This window comes from Apodemus sylvaticus, chromosome 1 (genome assembly GCF_947179515.1).
Source record: "Apodemus sylvaticus chromosome 1, mApoSyl1.1, whole genome shotgun sequence".
Lineage (NCBI taxonomy): Eukaryota > Metazoa > Chordata > Mammalia > Rodentia > Muridae > Apodemus > Apodemus sylvaticus.
The window spans coordinates 37,962,661-37,980,594 of record NC_067472.1 but is presented as its reverse complement, the minus strand read 5'-3'; the positions used below and the strand labels follow the sequence as shown (position 1 = coordinate 37,980,594).

The following is a 17,934-nucleotide window of genomic DNA, read 5'->3' as shown; positions in this document are numbered from 1 at the left end:
CATCTGTCATTTATCTTCCTTCAGAGGAGGGTGTCTATTCACATCTTAAAGGGAAACATGAAATCAAGTCTTTGACCATTAGACTCTGAGGAAGCATCCCAGTTATTAACTGAGAGAAGCTCAGTTCTGTCAGCAGTAGAGGTTTCCAATTGAACATCTAGATATGAGTGTGTGATATGAGTGTATGTGTATATGTATATGTATATGTATATGTATATATATATACACACACACCCATACATATGGGTATATATACATATATACCCATAACATGGACTAAAGAGATGGCTCAGTGGTTAATAGCACACACTGTTCTTGCAGGGGACCCGTGACTGGCTCCCAGCACCTATATTGGTAACTCTAGCTCTGGGTGATCTGATGCTTCTGATCTCCATGGGCACAGACACTCAGGTGACATAAACTTACACACATACATGCAAATATACAGATAATTAAAAATAATAAAATAAATCCTCAAAAGAGTTCACTGCATTTGTAAATACATCCCATGCTAACATTTTCACTCTCTACGCCTTTGCCATGTGTTAGACCTTGAGCTGCACACTAACATGCGATATCCCACATCGTCCTCACAGCAGATAGGCACTGGACCCTAAATGATGAGAAAACTGTCTGCCTCCTCATGTGGACAGTCAAGTAGGGAACTGGTTCAAATCCAGGGCTGTTCACCATCATAGTCAGGGCTCAAAATCTTCTTTAGCCTAGTTTTCATTTCAAAGACTCCCATCTTCTCAGAGTTTTTTGAAAAAGCCCCCCCCCCCCTACTTTACAAAGGCAAACTTCGTATTCTACAGAGAAGGAAGCAACCACAGTTTTGCTTTCCTAATATCTACGTGGCTGTTGGGCTGGATGTCATTTATTTGAACAGCTGTTCAGATTTATGTGGTCTCAAGTTCTCAAACTCAAACCAATTTCCCAGCCTCGGACTCTGATCACACAAAGCTCTCTGCTCTCCTCTGAGTCTAACGACAATCCCAGCAGGACTAGAAATGTCTCCAGTTTAACAAAGCATAGGTCACTCACCCCATCATAAACAAGAGCTTTCCAGGAATGTTCTAACTTCTTCATTAACCTAAAAAGTAAGCAGATGGAGAAAATACCACTGAGAATGTAAAACTGCTCCCATTTGGTAAATTTTCAGAAGAAAAAATTGTTTTGATTACTTTTTGAAATAATGAAAGGCCACATCCCCAAATTTCTCACCTATATGATTGAAGAATATCAATAATGCCCATGAATAGAAGCAGTTTTTCTCCTTTATGGCTTTTAGCTGGAATGCCTCCCATTCTGTGAATAGAGCAAAGGGGAAGATATTTTACAACATGAGTACAGAGAGCTAAATTCATTACTAATTATACACTGAAAACATTATGAATTCTAGACTACCTCTTCCTTTATTGCCACAAGTTTTCATCACTTTAAAGGATAATTACTCCAGAGCTGTCAAATCTATGATGAGTTACGTGGAAAGAATGTAATTACAAAACTGCTTCTATTAAAAAATTAGGAGCAAAGAAGGATTTCTAGAGCAGTATAAAATATTGCTTTTTTTTTTTTTTAAAAGGCAATACTAGGGTTGCAGAGGAGTGCCTATTTTTGCTTTCGATCTCGAGTGCTGTGTAAAATCACATGCATGGTAGCAGATTCAGGAGGCAGAGGCAGGAGAATGAGGAGTTCAAAGCCATTCTTGGCTATGTAGAAAGTTTGAGGCCAGCCTGAACTAAGTGAAACCATGACTCAAAAAAAGATATATATATATAATCTTAAGTTTACTGTGAAATTGGAACAATACATAGACATGTGGTATGGCAGTGGTGTACACCTTTAATCCCAGCACTGAGGAGAGGCAGGTGAATTTCTGGGTTCCAGGCCAGTGTGGTCTGCATAGAGAGTTCCAGGATAGTCAGAGTCACATAATAGAGAAAACATGACTCAACAACAACAAAAACAAAGAAAAACATATAGAAGAAAAATTTCAAAATTCATTCTTAAGATATGTTTTTGCACGCTGTATGTATGTATGTATGTATGTATGCATGTATGTAAGAGATATTGGATTTAGCAGTTTTACAACTTGAACATTACATTTTCTAATGTGAAATCTTTCCTCACAATGTGATTAATAGTTATGTAGCATGTCACAATATGGATATAGAATAATTTGTTCAATGGGGTTATTGACTATTTCGACAGAATTGCAAGCAAAGATATGGACAAAGACAGATTGTGTGTTAGTTTCCTTTATGAAAGGCAAATGTGCCCCGAGAATCCTAGAAAGCAGGCAATAAGGCCTTAGGAAGTGCTCTCCTCTGTCTCCTTGCTCAACAAGTTCGCATGTAATGAGTCAGCTACTTCAACAACCTTTTAGCGGTTGTAATGGTTTCTATTGTCAAATATGCAATCTACATATGCAAATGAAGCCTGCGGTTACTAACACATCTGTCTGAGGAGAGAGCCAACATCTGCCAGGGCGAGAGGTGAGAGCAGCAGACTCTCCTTACCCAGCTCTGAAGTGCAACATCATTGCTGCTACCATGTGTTTGCTTAAGTACATGTTTATTCAAATCGAGAGTCCATCCATTCCTCTTCTGGGAGATGTTTTGAATGTGTAACAAATGAGGCAGGAAAAAAAGAAACTATGTAAAACCAGAAACCATGTGCGTGAAAGATAGATACAAACTTGAGAAACTGCTACTCCTCTAGTCCTTAGTGATGGAGAAAGAGAGAGAGAGAGGTGGGAGAGGGAGGGGGAGGGGAGAAGGAAAGGGGGAGGGGGTAGGGAGAGAGAGGGAGGGGAAGGGGGAGGGGGAGGGGAGAGGGAGAGGGGGAGGGGGGAGGGAGAGAAAGGGAGGGAGAGGGAGAGGGGGAGGAGGGAGAGGGAGGGAGAGGGGGAGGGAGAGGGAGAGGGAGAGGGAGAGGGAGAGAGAGAGAGAGAGAGAGAGAGAGAGAGGGAGAGAGAGAGGATGAGGCGTTTAAGTCATTTACCTCCAGCCAGGAATCTATTCCAGAGTGCGGGAGGGTGATTGTATCATCTACCGAGTGACTGGGGTACCGGAAATCAGGATAGGTGTGTGGCAGCACTTACGTGTCTGGGTTCTCTACGATGATCCCATCTGCAGACTTGCCTGGACCCTGGATGGATTCCATGGCTGTGGAGTAGAGGACTTTCTGCGTCCCTGGCCGCTTTGCATCAGGCGCATTTTGGAGGGGCTCCTCTTCTTTGTCCTTGAGGGAGTGGTCCAAGATGTGGATACCCAGCAAAAGGCTGTAGTCCATGATCTTGAAGCTTTCCAGAACCTGAGGAAGGAAAAGACTCAGGAGGTCAGTCAACCCAAGGAGTCTGCCTGTGAGTCCATGAGCTCTGGGCCAGCGCACATGCAACACCCTGTCCACTGAGAGGCAGAAGGGCAGAACGTCAAAACCCAAACACTCCTAGTTACTGTGGGGTGGCTATAAGAGGGGCATCTATGGTGGTTGGTGGGAGCATGAAATTTCTACGCAAATCTAAAGGAAGCGCCCGCACATGTGGCTCACTAACAGCTTTTTTGAAAGCTCTTCTCACATCAGGTGCCATGGTCCTCCTTTGGATTCAACCCTCACCATGGCCCCATGAGCTGGGTATTACTGTGGTCTCCGTTAGGCCGATGAAAAACATGGAAACGGAACAGAAGAACCAGCTCAGTCACAGACAGCCCATCAGTGACAGATCCATGAGGCAGACTCTGGCACTCCTACTCCTAATCAGTACAAGAACAGAGAGCCCGTCAGCCAGTCCTGCAAAGGCATCCATGCCCTGGCGAGCACTCCGTTTTTGTCTGGATTTTATTCTCCACATCTGAATCTCCCCGAGTTTAGTGATGTCCTTTTTCAAAGCCGTCTTTTCAGAGTTGCCAATCATTTCCCCATAGCATGTATTTTTAATATATATGATGTCAAGGCACAACACGGCTTAACACTTAATGAGCCACTCTGTAGACAGTGGGGAGGTGAAGGAAATAAAATGGTTCAGTGTAGCCAGACAAGAGAACCGGTGCTGTGAGGGGAAAATGAGAGAACAGATGGTGCAGGTGAACAAACATTCCTCAGACAGGCTTCAGAGAGCAGGGAGCCACCTGGGCCAGCCTGGATGGGAAGTGCCTGGCAGGGGACATGCCTGAAAATGGGTTCCTTTCCTGTACCTTCCTTCTGTCCTAGTGTGAGTGAGTTCTCCAGACCACAACCTGTTGTAACACTTGTCATTTTCACACAAAGCTGTTCAGGAAATGAAAACACAAAGACCCGACCCTGGTTAAATTAAAATTCCAGAATTCTGCATGCTTCCCATTTTCTCACTGTTATTTATTCATTTATTTATTAAATTTTAAATCTTCTTTTATCTATAGTCAGATCCCCTGGAACTGGGATTACAGGCAGTTGTGAGCTGCCATGTGGATGCTGGGAATTGAACCCTGGTCCTTTGGGAGAGGAGCCAGTGCTAACTTAACTGCTGAGCTGTCTCTCCAGCCCCCTGCCTGAGTGTTTTTAGAGCAGAGAGTCATGCTATTTGAAGGAAGGGGTTGGATGGGAGGGACAATACTTGTGGATGCAATTGCATGGAAGTTAGGTAAGAAAGGCTTCATGAAGTAGGACACACGTAGTCTTTGACATATGCCGGTTCCTGGGTCTTAGTCATCTTTGTCGTTAGGACTGTAAACAAGTGTCAGTTATTCCAGAGAATTCAACCTTCGATTTTTGTTTAAAATATCACCAGGGTTGAAACAGAACGCTGGGAATATCACATATGCATGCTATCACTGAGCGAGAGCAAGAGACTGACCCTTCTTCGTCCTTGGAGATGCTGAAGTTATATTTTTAGAGTGCAGACAGACAACAGTTGAGAGTAGAATCACATTATTTGTGAGGCCTGGGGCATAGAAATTATATTTTTCAGAGATCTGGCCATGACTTTAGAGTCATGCTGAGCCAGCCTCCCCTAACTAACTGAAGCAGTGTGATGTCACTGTGGAGGAGGAAGTTGGAGAGCTGGGTAACGCTGCTGATCATTGGTCCAGCATAGCCAGTTCTCCGTGGAGGCAAGCCACTGTGGCCTGGCCCTTCCACAGAGCAATGAACACCATGGGAGACATGACTGCTTTGTGTCAGGGCACCAAGGACTCAGCTTCTGAAAAAAAAATACTAATGCAGGCTAGATGTTCTTCACACAGAAACAAAGAGTATATAGGGCCTTAGTCCTAATTCTCAACCATACTGAAATTATGGCTTGGGAATAGTCCCCACCCAGTCGACCGAAGACATTCTTCATCATTGCCAGGGGCACACAATGGATTTTCTGCTCATATTTATCAGAACTAGAACTTCCTTTTCAGAGATTTCATTGACTAAGGAGTTGGAGGTAAAGAGCTTAAGTCCTGTTACCCTAGGTGTGTCTCCTTAGCCATAAAATTGTGACAAGAACATTGCCTATTACATATGGTGCTTGAGAAAATTAAATACAGCAATGCAGATGAAGTAAACGCTCGGGAAAATTCCTCATATAAAGTAACCACTCAATTAATTGCTCTCAGGACTATGATAATTCATTGTGATCCATAACTTGTACTAGTTTGAGAAATTACACATATCACTAGAAACAAACACCTATGGAGTTCCAATTCTGAAAACAAAAAACTCATTAAAAGTCCAACAAAAATTCAAATGCATTATGGCCGGCTCATGGTGTGGCTTGGGGGTGGGGTGGGTTGAGATTTCTTTAAAAGCTGTGGGTTTTGTTTTAATCACAGTTTTGGGATTTGCATCAATTAAGGACCAAACAGTTATCATTCACATCCTCCCAGTCATGTCAATAAAGAAACCGATTTATCTGCTAGCGGCTTAACCTGCATGAGCGTTAAGAGTGAGCACCGGCTCCAACCCCAGCCCACTCCATCATGCCGGGGGCCTATTTATCTCCAGGAATTCTTTTTGCAGTCACTGTGATTGGTGGGTTCTGTACATTTACATTCCCAACACAGACTGCCATAGAAACACAGGCACCTTTTCATCCAGCCTGGGCCGTGCTTTACTCCATCACTGGAGAAAGGAAGCAGATCGTTCACAGAAAATGGGGATCAGGTTGGAATGCGGTAAGACCTTTTACAGACAAAATGTGATGTTTCCTTGTCTCTCAAGAACCATTTAAAGTCAGAACTATAAGTGGAACACACACTATAAGCACAGGCCCGTATGTCAGCAGGCTCAGGAAGAGACAGACTGATTCTTGAAAGAGGCTGGAGCAGTAGAACAATGGTCCACAGGCCGAGGACGACCTTGCTAAGTCAGCCCCTCAGAGTACAGCACTAGATTATGTGTCTGTGCAACTCAGGTCAAGGTTGGCTGCCACCTTCCTATAGCAGATTCCTAAATTGTTATCTTTGGTTTGTTCTCATTCATCCTCAGTAGCTTGATTACTCCCAGTGGCCTCTAGGTATTTTAACACTTCTAAAACAGTCCAGGTTGTAACTCTAAACTCTTATTTTATCCCAAAGCAATTCTTTCCCCTCATTTCCCCCTCTCACTTGAAATCACTGTAATGTAAATTTTGACCCCCAGGATGCCTTTCCTTTCATTAGCCGCCCAGTCCTGCAGCTGGTGTTATCAAAACATCCCTCTTTCTAATCTTTCCATTCCAGTGTCCCTTTGGGTAGGCTCAGTGACCCACTGCTAGGATAGGTCACATCACATCCTTATGCCTCCAGACTTGCCATTGCTTGGTGGCAAGGCCCCAGTTTCACATCAAAGGTCTTTGCTCTTACAGTCACAGTCCCATCTCCTTTGATACCAGCCTAGATTCACCCCCCCAGGCTACTCAAATGCCTCAGTTATTCCTAAAGTTCCTTCGAAGATGGCAGCCATGATGCTTTTCTGTTCATGCTGTTTCTTCTACTGACTTCTAGTTTCTCAACTCAGAGGGGATTTCTGCAGCCTAACTCATACAGTAATTCTATGAAAACTTTATTATGAACTGTTGGGGACAAGCTTTCCCTCTGAAACCTCAAACAAGTTATGAGTCTTTTTGTGCCTTAAAGCCCAGGCTGTATCTGCAGTTTTCACATCAGAAGAAGACAGCTGGGCTCATCAAAGGCTTGTTCTACTCCGTGTTTCCTGCTGTGGAGGGAATGTACCTCGGTCATGTTGGTATGTCTACATGCAAATATAATGGAAACCATTCAGCAGCAATGCATCTCAAACCTGACACTTCTCTTATTTAAGTATGAGCACTTGGGCCTCGTGATTACTGTGCCTGTGCAAAAATTCTGGTACTCAAAACATTTACTGTGATTGTGTGCTGTGTTTTTGGGAAAATGAAGATAAAAGTTCCCAGTGTTTTCAAAGCTACTTACATTATGAGCATTTTGTATACTCTGTTTCAAGGGAAAATGAAGATGATATTTGAAAACACTGCCATTTACTGTTTAGTGTGCACACAACTAAATGGCAGAGAAAAGGAGGCTGTTTTGCTGTAAACAAGACTGGGTTTCAGGCTGGGAAGCCTGTCCCATTGCTCTTTAGGAAGCCTGTCAGAAGCTCTGCTAAGTGTGGACTCCTTCATCACTCAAGAACATTTGGTACCGGCCCTAAGCTGGAGGCTGAATTGTGCAGTACATTAAATTAAATTCAGAAATAATTAGAAAGTTGGATTCTGTCTATTTGCTGTTTAGACTTCCTATTTTAATGTAATATTTAAAATTTAATTTGATTTTAAATGTATAATATATCACTTAGGTGTGTACATTTTTGAAATTAAAATATAATTGCACCATGTCCCCTCTTCCCTCTCCTGGGTCCTTGTCCTGTCCCATGTCTCCCTCCCTTGTACCCTCTCAAAGTCATGGCCTTGTTTTCTTTAACTTGAAAAGGGGCCTTCTTTACCATTAGGCGAATCATATTGATATATGTATCAATGAAAGAATATGATGAGCCGGACGTGGTGGCACACGCCTGCAATCCTAGCACTTGGGAGGCAGAGGCAGGCGGATTTCTGAGTTCGAGGCCAGCCTGGTCTACAGAGTGAGTGAGTTCCAGGATAGCCAGTGCTATACAGAGAAACCCTGTCTCGAAAATACCAAATCCAAAAAAAAAAAAAAAAAAAAAAAAAAGAAAGAAAGAATATGATGGCTGGAATGTGCTTTAATTTGTATGAGAAGAAAGCGGAAGAAAGAAGAGGGAGGGAGGAAGGGAGGGGAAGAGAGAGAGAGAGAGAGAGCACAAACAAACAAGATTGACTTTGACACTTGGTGGTGGAGCATACCTTTAATCCCAGCACTTTGGAGGCAGGTAGGTAGATCTCTGTGAGTTTGAGGCCAGCCTGGTCTACAGAGTGAGTTCCAGGATAGCTAGGGCTACACAAAGAAACCCTGCCTCAACAAAACCAAAAAACTAAACAAACAACCAACACCCCCCACAAAAAATATTTGAATTGAAAATGGGCATGGAACACACACACATAAACACACACACATACATGCATGCACATTGAACATACATACATACACATATATGTATTAGCATCTGTACACTTTTATGTATGCTATAACTTTTCAAAAATAAAGTTTCATGTACTTCCTGGAGATTCTTAAATGAAATGCATTTTGATATTTGGCTACATAATACATAGTTATGTATTATGATGGCTAGTGAAGAGACCTACGAAGACACGGATCAGAACCAGGGACAGAAAGCACAGTGGGCCGAGCAGGAGGCTGGCTCATGCTCCGTGCTCCTCTCAACTGCTCATTCTTTGTCCAAAGACCAAACTGACAAACAGCAATATGTGTGGAGCTGATGGGGAGTTCATCGAGCCCCCTGAGGAACTTCCTAGCTGGTCAATATATAGTCATCAAATAAGGAGTACAAAATATTCGTAGTAATCCAGTAAGACGAGCAAATTCAAAATGGTATCCTGGAGGGTTTATGCAAATACTAATCCTTGGAATTAACTGATGTGAAGGAAAACGGATCCAGTGGCCCCCTAGTCCTTGCTAAGTCAGCTCCTCTGAGTAAAGCACTAGAGAGTGTGTGTACGTGCAAGCCCAGTTAGAGCTGAATGCTGTCTTTTTTTATTTAACTTAATTTCCTCAATAAAGCTCAGAGTGTTCTTTGCTAATGTAATAAAGAGAAAATACAGACATATAATTTTAGCTAGCAAATCAAAATGGATTAAATATTAAATCCTTAGCCTAGTTATAGAACGAATACTTTCTGTACTGCATCACCCAGTGATTCAGAATGCTGGACTATGCAGAACTCACTGTACAAAGGTAACTTCTCATTTTTCTTTTCACTTAAAAAGCTCAAAGTAACGGAAATATGTTCTATGCTTTAGAAACAATCATCTATCACCCAAGATTTTTACATGCATACATGTATGTCTATCAGTGATGCATGTGTATGTATGTATGTATGTATCTGTCTATCTATCTACCTATCTATCTATCTATCTATCTATCTATCTATCTATCTATCTATCATCTCTGTGTGAATATGTTTGTTCTAAAACATAGTCTACATGGTCCAATTTGACTTTAAACTTGAAATCCTCCTGCCTCAGGCTCATTTAAATTTCTGTGTGAGATGCTATTTAAAGTCACAAGTAGCTGCGCATATGATGAAGATGATGATGACAACCACACTTCAGTTCTTCCACAGGATGAGGAAATTATTTCTCAGGCCTGGGGCAGGCTTCTCTTCCCCCACCCCACCTCCCCAGTTTCCTTTTTCTACTTTTTCTGTAGAAATCTTTTTTTTTTTTTTTTGTTTTTTAAAGTTTGCGTTTGAAAGAAAGGGAGAGTTATAAAAATTAGAACTGTGGCAATCCTTCAGGTTCTGTAGCTAATGAGAATTTTCAGCAGCTGCTTTCACAGGACTCACGGTCACAGAACTAGCTCCTAACTGTTTCCTGGAACCATGTCAGATCTCAGAGAGATGTCTCATTTAAATGCTCATAGGGTATCCTGGTCACACACGCTGCACGTGTTGGCAATGTGTCAACCAGTTTTTATTATGTTTTTCATTAAGCTTTAAGAACTAAATGTCTGCACTATTTATTTTTCTTGTGATCCATCAATTGCCATTACCCCACCCCACTCCCTCCTCCCTCTTGGAAGCAGGCTGTGAAAATTCTTGTTTCAAACTCTCTACTTTGGCAAAGCCTTTCCAAGATTTTCCATGAACCTACCCCAGTACTTTACCACCAGAGCCTGAGGACCCGGCACAGTGGCCTTCTACCCTTTGATAACTAGTTAGGTTATAATATAAAGTTTTAATTTTAGTGTCTTTCCCCCACTGTACCTACATATTACGGGAGACAATGGAGGGCCATGGATTTGGCCTCAGAGGAATCTGGGTATGAGGCCTGGAGCTAGCATTGTAAGTTCAGCAGACCCAGGAAGCTTAGTTTGTGTAGTCTTCATCTGTCAAGAGCTAGCCTGTGCCACTCATTTCTTAGTCTCAGTATAAGGCCAAGCACTGCTGGATTCAAAGAAAGGTCACAAGCAGCGTTAACTAAGGCAATGCATGAGCTGAATCTAGGAACAGTGTCTTTAATGTCTATGAATCATGTACTGTATATATATTTGATGAATTCATAGTAGATATTATGTATTTAAAATGTTAAACTACTTTGGTATCTATAAATTATATCTAACATACTCTTCTTTCTGCCACAACTTGGATAAGCTGGTTTTGCAAAATACTGAGAATTATGTGACTGGCTTATACTGACTGAGGTATCTTTTGCTTGTTAGAAAGTTGGGAATGAACAACACACACACACACACACACACATATATATACATATACATATTACAGTTTCCTTGTCATCATCCACACTGAGCATTTGTCCCCCCCCTCTGTTACTATCAGCAGGAGACTTTTGCCAGTCAGCACACACTGCAACTAACCTGCAGCAACTGGCAAAAACTGGGACAAACATCAGTCCTTTTCCAAGACTCATGAATAATTGTAATAAGTAGACAGTCTTAAATGGGAGAATTACCCACCATCTAAATCAAGACTGAGGAGAATGAGAAGCCCACACAGTTGCAGCTTACCAGGCATTTGCACATCCTGGTCTTATGAGCAATACAAGTTTAGTATGATACAATGTGTAAAGGTGACATGATTGATTGACTTTGGTTCCCTTTCAGGACAAGTCATGGGTTGGCTGTTACTAAAATCTGCTTGTATTACTTTACTGATGAGGTAAGACCTACTAGGTCTAAAACGTTTGCTGCTGTAACATCCACTGAATGAGTATCCAGCATGCTATGGATGGGAAACTAAAGCCACTTGGCTTCTGTTCTCACAGAAATGTCTAGTAGCAGACTTTAAAATCAGATCAATAATTCCTGTGCAATGTAGACATGCAGATGGCTACTGAATGGCTTTGGATTAAGCACTCTGAGAATTTAGTCTCATGGAAATGCTTGTTTTTAGAAGCACACATCTGAAATCTCAAGACCTCATGCTTCATTGCATCAACACACACACAGGCCTATTATCAGCTACTATGAGCTGTACATTTTCTCATTTCCCCTTTTGGGTCTCTTTCTAATACCCTCACATTGCGTCTCTGCTGGTCTCAGTCTTTGCTTTGGTGGAGTACATACTCAGGTCATCTTTCAACAAGAGATTTAAACACACTGATAGAATGACCAAAAGCCAACAAAGCAGTGCCATCTGTTGCAGGATTTTCCCTGTCCAATCACATTAGGGCAGTGGGAGGCCTGTGATTGGACAGCAAAAAGGGAGGCGGAGCTAGGTGTCAGGGGAGAGGAGCGTCTTAGGGTAGGAGGAGGTAGGAGTTGGCTGCTGAAGTGTACCTGCTTGGCGATTTCCAGCCACAAGTAGCTATGATTTCACAAGGTTAGAGATATTGGGATGCAACTTTTGTCATTGTCAATTGGCTCTGAAAATTTCTGTATTGGCATCTTGTAAATTGTGATTTTTATTGATATATAGATCTGATTGGTTAATTGAGCTTTAGGAGTCTTGATTCTATTGGGTTATTGGGTATTGTGTTATGCAACCGTGAGGTTGGCAGTTCCATTTAGTTACTAGGACGTGGGATCTCTGACTACTTGAGTTTATGGCTGAGGAAGAGCTAGTGGCTCCAGACAAGCAAATGAGAGGAACACGGGCAGGAGCGCGAGAGCATGCTCGAAGCCCTGAAGAGTTGGCGGGGTCATTTTCTATTATTTCCCACAACAGCCATCAGCATATACTGATGGAGAAGAGGAAATAACACAGACCATTTACGCCAGTTTGTGGGAAGGGAGAATAGGCAGCAAGGCTGGAAAGCACCAGCTTTTTATAAATGTAAACACGCATTTTTATAGAATTCAGTGATAATACTCAATTTGTCCTAGAGAAATGCAAAATTGCACCAGGTAAAAATCGGGACAAAAATTTTTTACATTTTAGTTTACTTGAACCAAACTAACCCCTCCCCACTCCATATTCTTTAGCAGGTTAATATTAAACTAGTATATTATATCACACTCAGCAGTAAAAAAGAGCAAACTATTGATGCAGAATCTGATGTGCATGATCTCAAGGACATTATAATAAGTAAAAACCACCCTACAGAGCTTCATCCTGGCACAGCATTTTTTTCTTTTTTATAGGTTTTTTTTTTTTTTTTTTGGTTTTTTTTTTTCTGTAGCCCAGGCTGTTTTTGAACTGCCTCTTCCCTCCCCCACCCCGCCCCCAGCACTGGGACTGCCAATGTATCAACATGCCCATCTCTGTACACACTCTTCTTGAGATGCCAAGTTATAGACGTGAAAAACCATGCATAACGTTGTGAGATTAGGGAAGGGCTGTGAAGGAGGGAGGAGGCTGAGGAGGAGGCTGAGGAGGAGGCCGAGGCTAGGAGAGGTGGTGGGAGGGAACTCAGAGAAGGAACCCTTCTGTCCTTCATCCTGGTGGGTGTGGCTACGTGAGTCCATGTGAACCCGCTTATGCGCCTAACTGCACAAATCCCACTCCAGAACACATATGCACATACAAAACTGGAAAAATTAAAAAGTCTGAAATTAGCAGTAGATCACATTCAGGTCTATCTCCTGGCTGTGATATTGTTATATACTGAAGTCATTTAAGACACTACCACTACGAGGACAGGAGGTGAAGGGTGTAAATGATCTGTATAGGACTGTCTTCAAGTGTTGCAAGTGACTCCGTAAAAAAGAAAAAAAAGACTTTATAGGTCGAAACATTTGAAGTCCTTACAAATACACTTTTGGGGGGGCAGTGATAGGAGGTTGTTCTTAGTAGGGCCTGGGTTGGCCACGTGTCTCCAGCTTACCCTAGCTCAGACCAGAGGGTGGAAGACAGGATGCCGCTGTCTCCCACAGACTCAAGGGATTCCTCCCAGCTTAGACTATTTTTTACTTAGAGTGAGTTTTATTCATTTATTTGTCCAAATTAGATTTATTCTTGTATTTCTTTTTAACGGCTCGAGAGTAACTAATACTGTAGATAGCAAAACTCTAATGTAATTTAAAACAGTGGAGGCAGTTACGTGTTATATGGAATTACAGTGCTTGCAAAAATCTGTCTGGCAAAATAATTCATTTGTCCGTTCTTTTTTGCAGGTTATCTTTGAAAAGAAAAAAAATAGGTATGGTGACGAATGATTCTAATATCTGAGGCAGGAGGATCATCAATTTGATACTATCCTGTGGTACATAGAAAGAACAGATGCTCTAAATGCTCTAAACCCCAAACAAATCAACAATGAAAACAATAACAAAAAACCCCAAACAAAAGCCACCCATGTCCAAACTATCTAAATTAGATGCAAAAAAGACAGGAAGTACAGCTGGAGTATAAACACTAGTCATAACACCAAATTAACACGAAGTACGCCATATTGCAGCCCCCACTCAGACCCAAGCTCTCGGGCATCCAGTCCCTAAATCAAGAGCTTGCCATACACTGGAGCCGCACACTTCTCTCATCAAGATGTTCCAGTAGAAGCCGGCTTCATTAAAGTCTCAGGGCCTATTAATATTTATGATAACAGTGATTTGTGGGAAATGAGAAAATCGATTCCACACTACTGAAAAATTAATAACCTTGCTGCTTAACAAAGAATGATAATAAATGTAAATGACTCATGTGGGCCATTAATTATCCAGACTGTCTCTGCTATGACTCCCACTCGAAAGACTAAGAAATATTTAGATTATAAACACGAGTTCCTAGTAATAGTCTCTGTCATCATTTCACTTTTCCCTAGCGTGCTCCCAAAATACTGCAAGATGTAATAATTTGTCAAATTTATTAAATGACACGGGACTCTAGATTTTCCATAGACAAATTACACCAGGGGGGGGGGGAGTAATCGCTGTAAATTAAAAACAAGTGGAAAACGATTTAGAATTGTTCTTCCAAAATTCATACGTAAAGTTGCAGTTGCAAATCTTCCCGAGGTCATTTCGTGCTATGCTCTGGGTGCAGCAGCAGTGCTATGCTGGGGTGAGGTGAGGTGGCTCCAGAGAGGGCTAAGGAAGGAAAGGTTGGCCTCTGAGGCTCTTATAGCCTGGCTTGTGGGGATTCAAACTCAGGTCTTCACAGTACAAGGACGCCCCCCCTCCACTCCCCCCCCCCCACACACACAGCACTTCCACTGACAGATTCCCAGCCAGCCCATTGGCTTCCCTTCCCTTTTGACCCTAACATCAAACGCTCAGAAGCAGACACATGGAAGTCTTGCATTATAATCAAGCCTTTTCACCCACGAATGTAAACATCTCCACAGCCTCTTAAGTCACATCAATTTCACCTCCCTCCCAACCCTCCTCCCCCTGTACTTAAATAAACTAGCTTAACTCTTCACTGGGCCAAACAGAACCCAGAGGGGCAATCTGTCATTTGGATGTAAAATCCAGATACGAATCCGTTTATTGATCACCCCAGTCTCCTTTGCTTCCATTTTAATTTTGAAGCAGATAGCCATCTGCCTGAGGAAAGAAAAAAAAAAGATTGTTTACTGGAGGGTTTCCTTGTTTCAATTAAGAAGCTTACAAACCCCTTAATTTAAAACCCCATGGAGAAGGACTCATACCTAAGGAGGCAGGGGTCAAGGTCAAATCAAGGTCTGACGATCATTACAACATGGATTCCATGGGAAAAAAAAATCACTGAAATATAAATACGCTTCTGGTAAACTAATGACTCAGTGTGAGGATAGCCAGTGCAGATCTAATCCCAAGTGACGCAAAGTGGAAATCATATGCTTTAGTAAATTCTCAATGCCATTTCTGGCACGCGTTTCAGCAAAATCGGATGTTCCCTTCAGAAGGGCTGCAAGAGTAACTGGAAAGACAGAAGTCATAAAAGACAGATTTTCTCGGAGCGGCACTCATGCCTGCCTCTCTTTATCCTCAGATATTCTATTTATTATTCTGTTGTTCAAACACAGTTTCCAGGAGCTATTTACTAATTACCCACTGAACGCAAGCATGTAGAGACAAAGGCCGAGGCTTGATCCTCAGGCGTAAGGATCTCTCCATGAGAAAATAACAAGGTATTAAATATCTCACGAAGGAGGTAAGGTTGGGAGGAGGAGGGAGCGCTGGTGCATGGTGATCTCGGAGGAAGGGGTGTCCCAGGAGTCCTGAGGAAGGGAGGGGAAGAGAGGAAGACAGGAATATACGGCCTGGCAGAGTAAACCAGGAGAATAGGAGGTGCTCTAGGGGCTGGAAGTTAATGGCACACTGAAGATGAGTGAAGAGGCTATTGAAATTCCAGATGAATGCCCAGAGTTTCTAGGAAGGCAGATCCAATAAGGTGGATTCATGTGGTAATCAGGAGACAGGCTGGATGAGACCTGGTGATTTACTGTGTGTGCAGAGCGTGGGAGAGGACGGAATAAAAAGACATTAGGAATCAGGGCACTGCTTTGGCCAAGTAGCTAACTGATGGTCATGCTGTCTGGCCTGGGAAAGCCAAGAAGAACACAGGTCTGGGAATGAAAGCACAGTGCATGGACAAGTGGTTTTCACAGGGATGCTCAACTTGGTGTATCTGTTATGCCGGAAGCCTGCAGAGAGTTTGGATTTCTACTCTCTGTTTGTGACAGCATGAGCCATGATGTACTGGCAGTCATCACCGATTGTTTCCTGAGACAATTTCAATTATTGAAGTGGATAGTCATCACAGAGTCCGAGGGACAGGGAGGGTTTCGAGAAAGAGGACCAGTTATTTACAAGTCCAACTTTCCCCGTTTGCAGCTCGTCATGCAGGCACAGGGGAGGTCCTAGAACCTAGATGATCACACTTGGAAAAGGCTCTTAGGATCTTGTGTGGGAACCAGATTCAGCAGATTTGAAGTAGACAAGATCAGTTTTTGAGAAGAGTTTCAAGTGGTGTGTGCACTGTGGGATGACGTTGGTGAGGGATTGGCTATCACAAAGGGAGGGCTGACCCGCCTTCATGGATCACTGGGTAAGCCAGAAAGAGAGAGGGGGCTTTTACCCAGAGTGCTGAGGTCATGCAGCCCATTCCAAAAGAGAGTCTAGACAGAGAAACTTTGGATTGGAAGCAGAGGACCAATTCGCAGGAAACAGGGGACAACACCGCCCCAGCTGGCTCAACAAGTTACATAGGAATCTCCCAACAGCACTCAGGCTAAGTGGAATTCCCGAGTCTGAGACCTTACAGCAGAATCTATCTGAAAGATAGAGGGTGGACGGAAAGCTGGGGATACACCAAGCACTTAGCAGACTTCTTGTACCTGTTCAGACAACCACAGAGAAGCTGAGGGGCAAACTGCTATGGGTTCTTTATTTTGTATGTGTTCTCTTTTAGTTCACCGTCCACAGTGATAGATTTAATAATGACATTCATTCATCTAGTTGTATTGAATGCTCATCACCCTCACCATCCTCCCCTTCTTCCCCATCCACTTCTTCTTGCTAACCCATTTCTGAGCCCCAAATAAAGCCCCATCTATCTCCATGTCACACATGCGTATATGTATTCTAGATTGCACACTTGAGAGGAATATGCAATGTTGTCGGAATCAGACTTATTTTGCTTAACAGGAAGATCTTCGGTTTCATCCCTGAAAATGACCTAATGTAATTCTTCTTTATGGCTGAACAGGAAACAGCATGGTGTATACAGATCACATTTTCTTTATTCATGCATCTGTCCATGGACACCTAGGCTGATTGCAAACCTTGGCTACTCTGAGTTATGCTGCAGTAGACTTGGATGTGCAGGGGTCTCAGTGGTATGTGGAGTGTAGGGTTCTTTGGCTAATATAGTCATGAGTAGCATAGCTGGATTATATGGTTGAGGGCCCTCCAAACTTGTTTATGTAGTGTCTTAGAGCCTAATCTATGCTTCCATCGACAGAGCCTAAGGGTTCCAGAGGTCTGGAAGTTTTATTATCTAAGTCCTCAGTAAGGTTCTCATAACACTGGAAAAAGTGTTTTGACAAATATCTGGATTCATCTCTCTCTTACCTCACATGCCTTTCCTAATTATTAGCTGCTACGATGACAAACAACTATAGTCATCAAAATGTGTCATGCTATTTCATATCCTATATATATAGGGTTTTCTTAGTAATAATGTTTCTACTGCTTTGCCTACTCAGAGAATTCCTCGCATCCTTCAGCATCAAGCTGTGACATCACCTACTCCAGTCCTCACAGTACACTATCGTCACCACATCTCTCGGACTGTTCAGCAATGGATCAGACATGGAGGTCACTCACCCCATGCTCAGCAATAAGGACATGTCCTGGTAGGAGCCCAGTTCACCTTTCTCCTGCTGGAGTGCTGCCAGAATAATGCTCCATGACTGGCTTCTTTCTGAAGCTTCGTGTAGGCAGCAGGGTTTTAACAGAGGAGATCCCT

At 42.6% G+C, this 17,934-nt stretch overlaps 1 protein-coding gene across 2 annotated transcripts in view; it reads right to left on the bottom strand.

The window, feature by feature from the left end:
- The window catches only part of Pip5k1b (phosphatidylinositol-4-phosphate 5-kinase type 1 beta), a 268,940-nt gene that overhangs the window by 61,376 nt on the left and 189,630 nt on the right, over positions 1-17,934 (bottom strand). For both annotated transcript variants that reach the window (XM_052188073.1, XM_052188083.1), the window contains exons 8-10: positions 3,107-3,318; positions 1,225-1,308; positions 1,045-1,093 (exon numbers count right to left, since the gene is read on the bottom strand). In XM_052188073.1, coding sequence (XP_052044033.1) covers positions 1,045-1,093; positions 1,225-1,308; positions 3,107-3,318 — 345 coding nt within the window. The remainder of the gene's footprint in view (positions 1-1,044; positions 1,094-1,224; positions 1,309-3,106; positions 3,319-17,934) is intronic.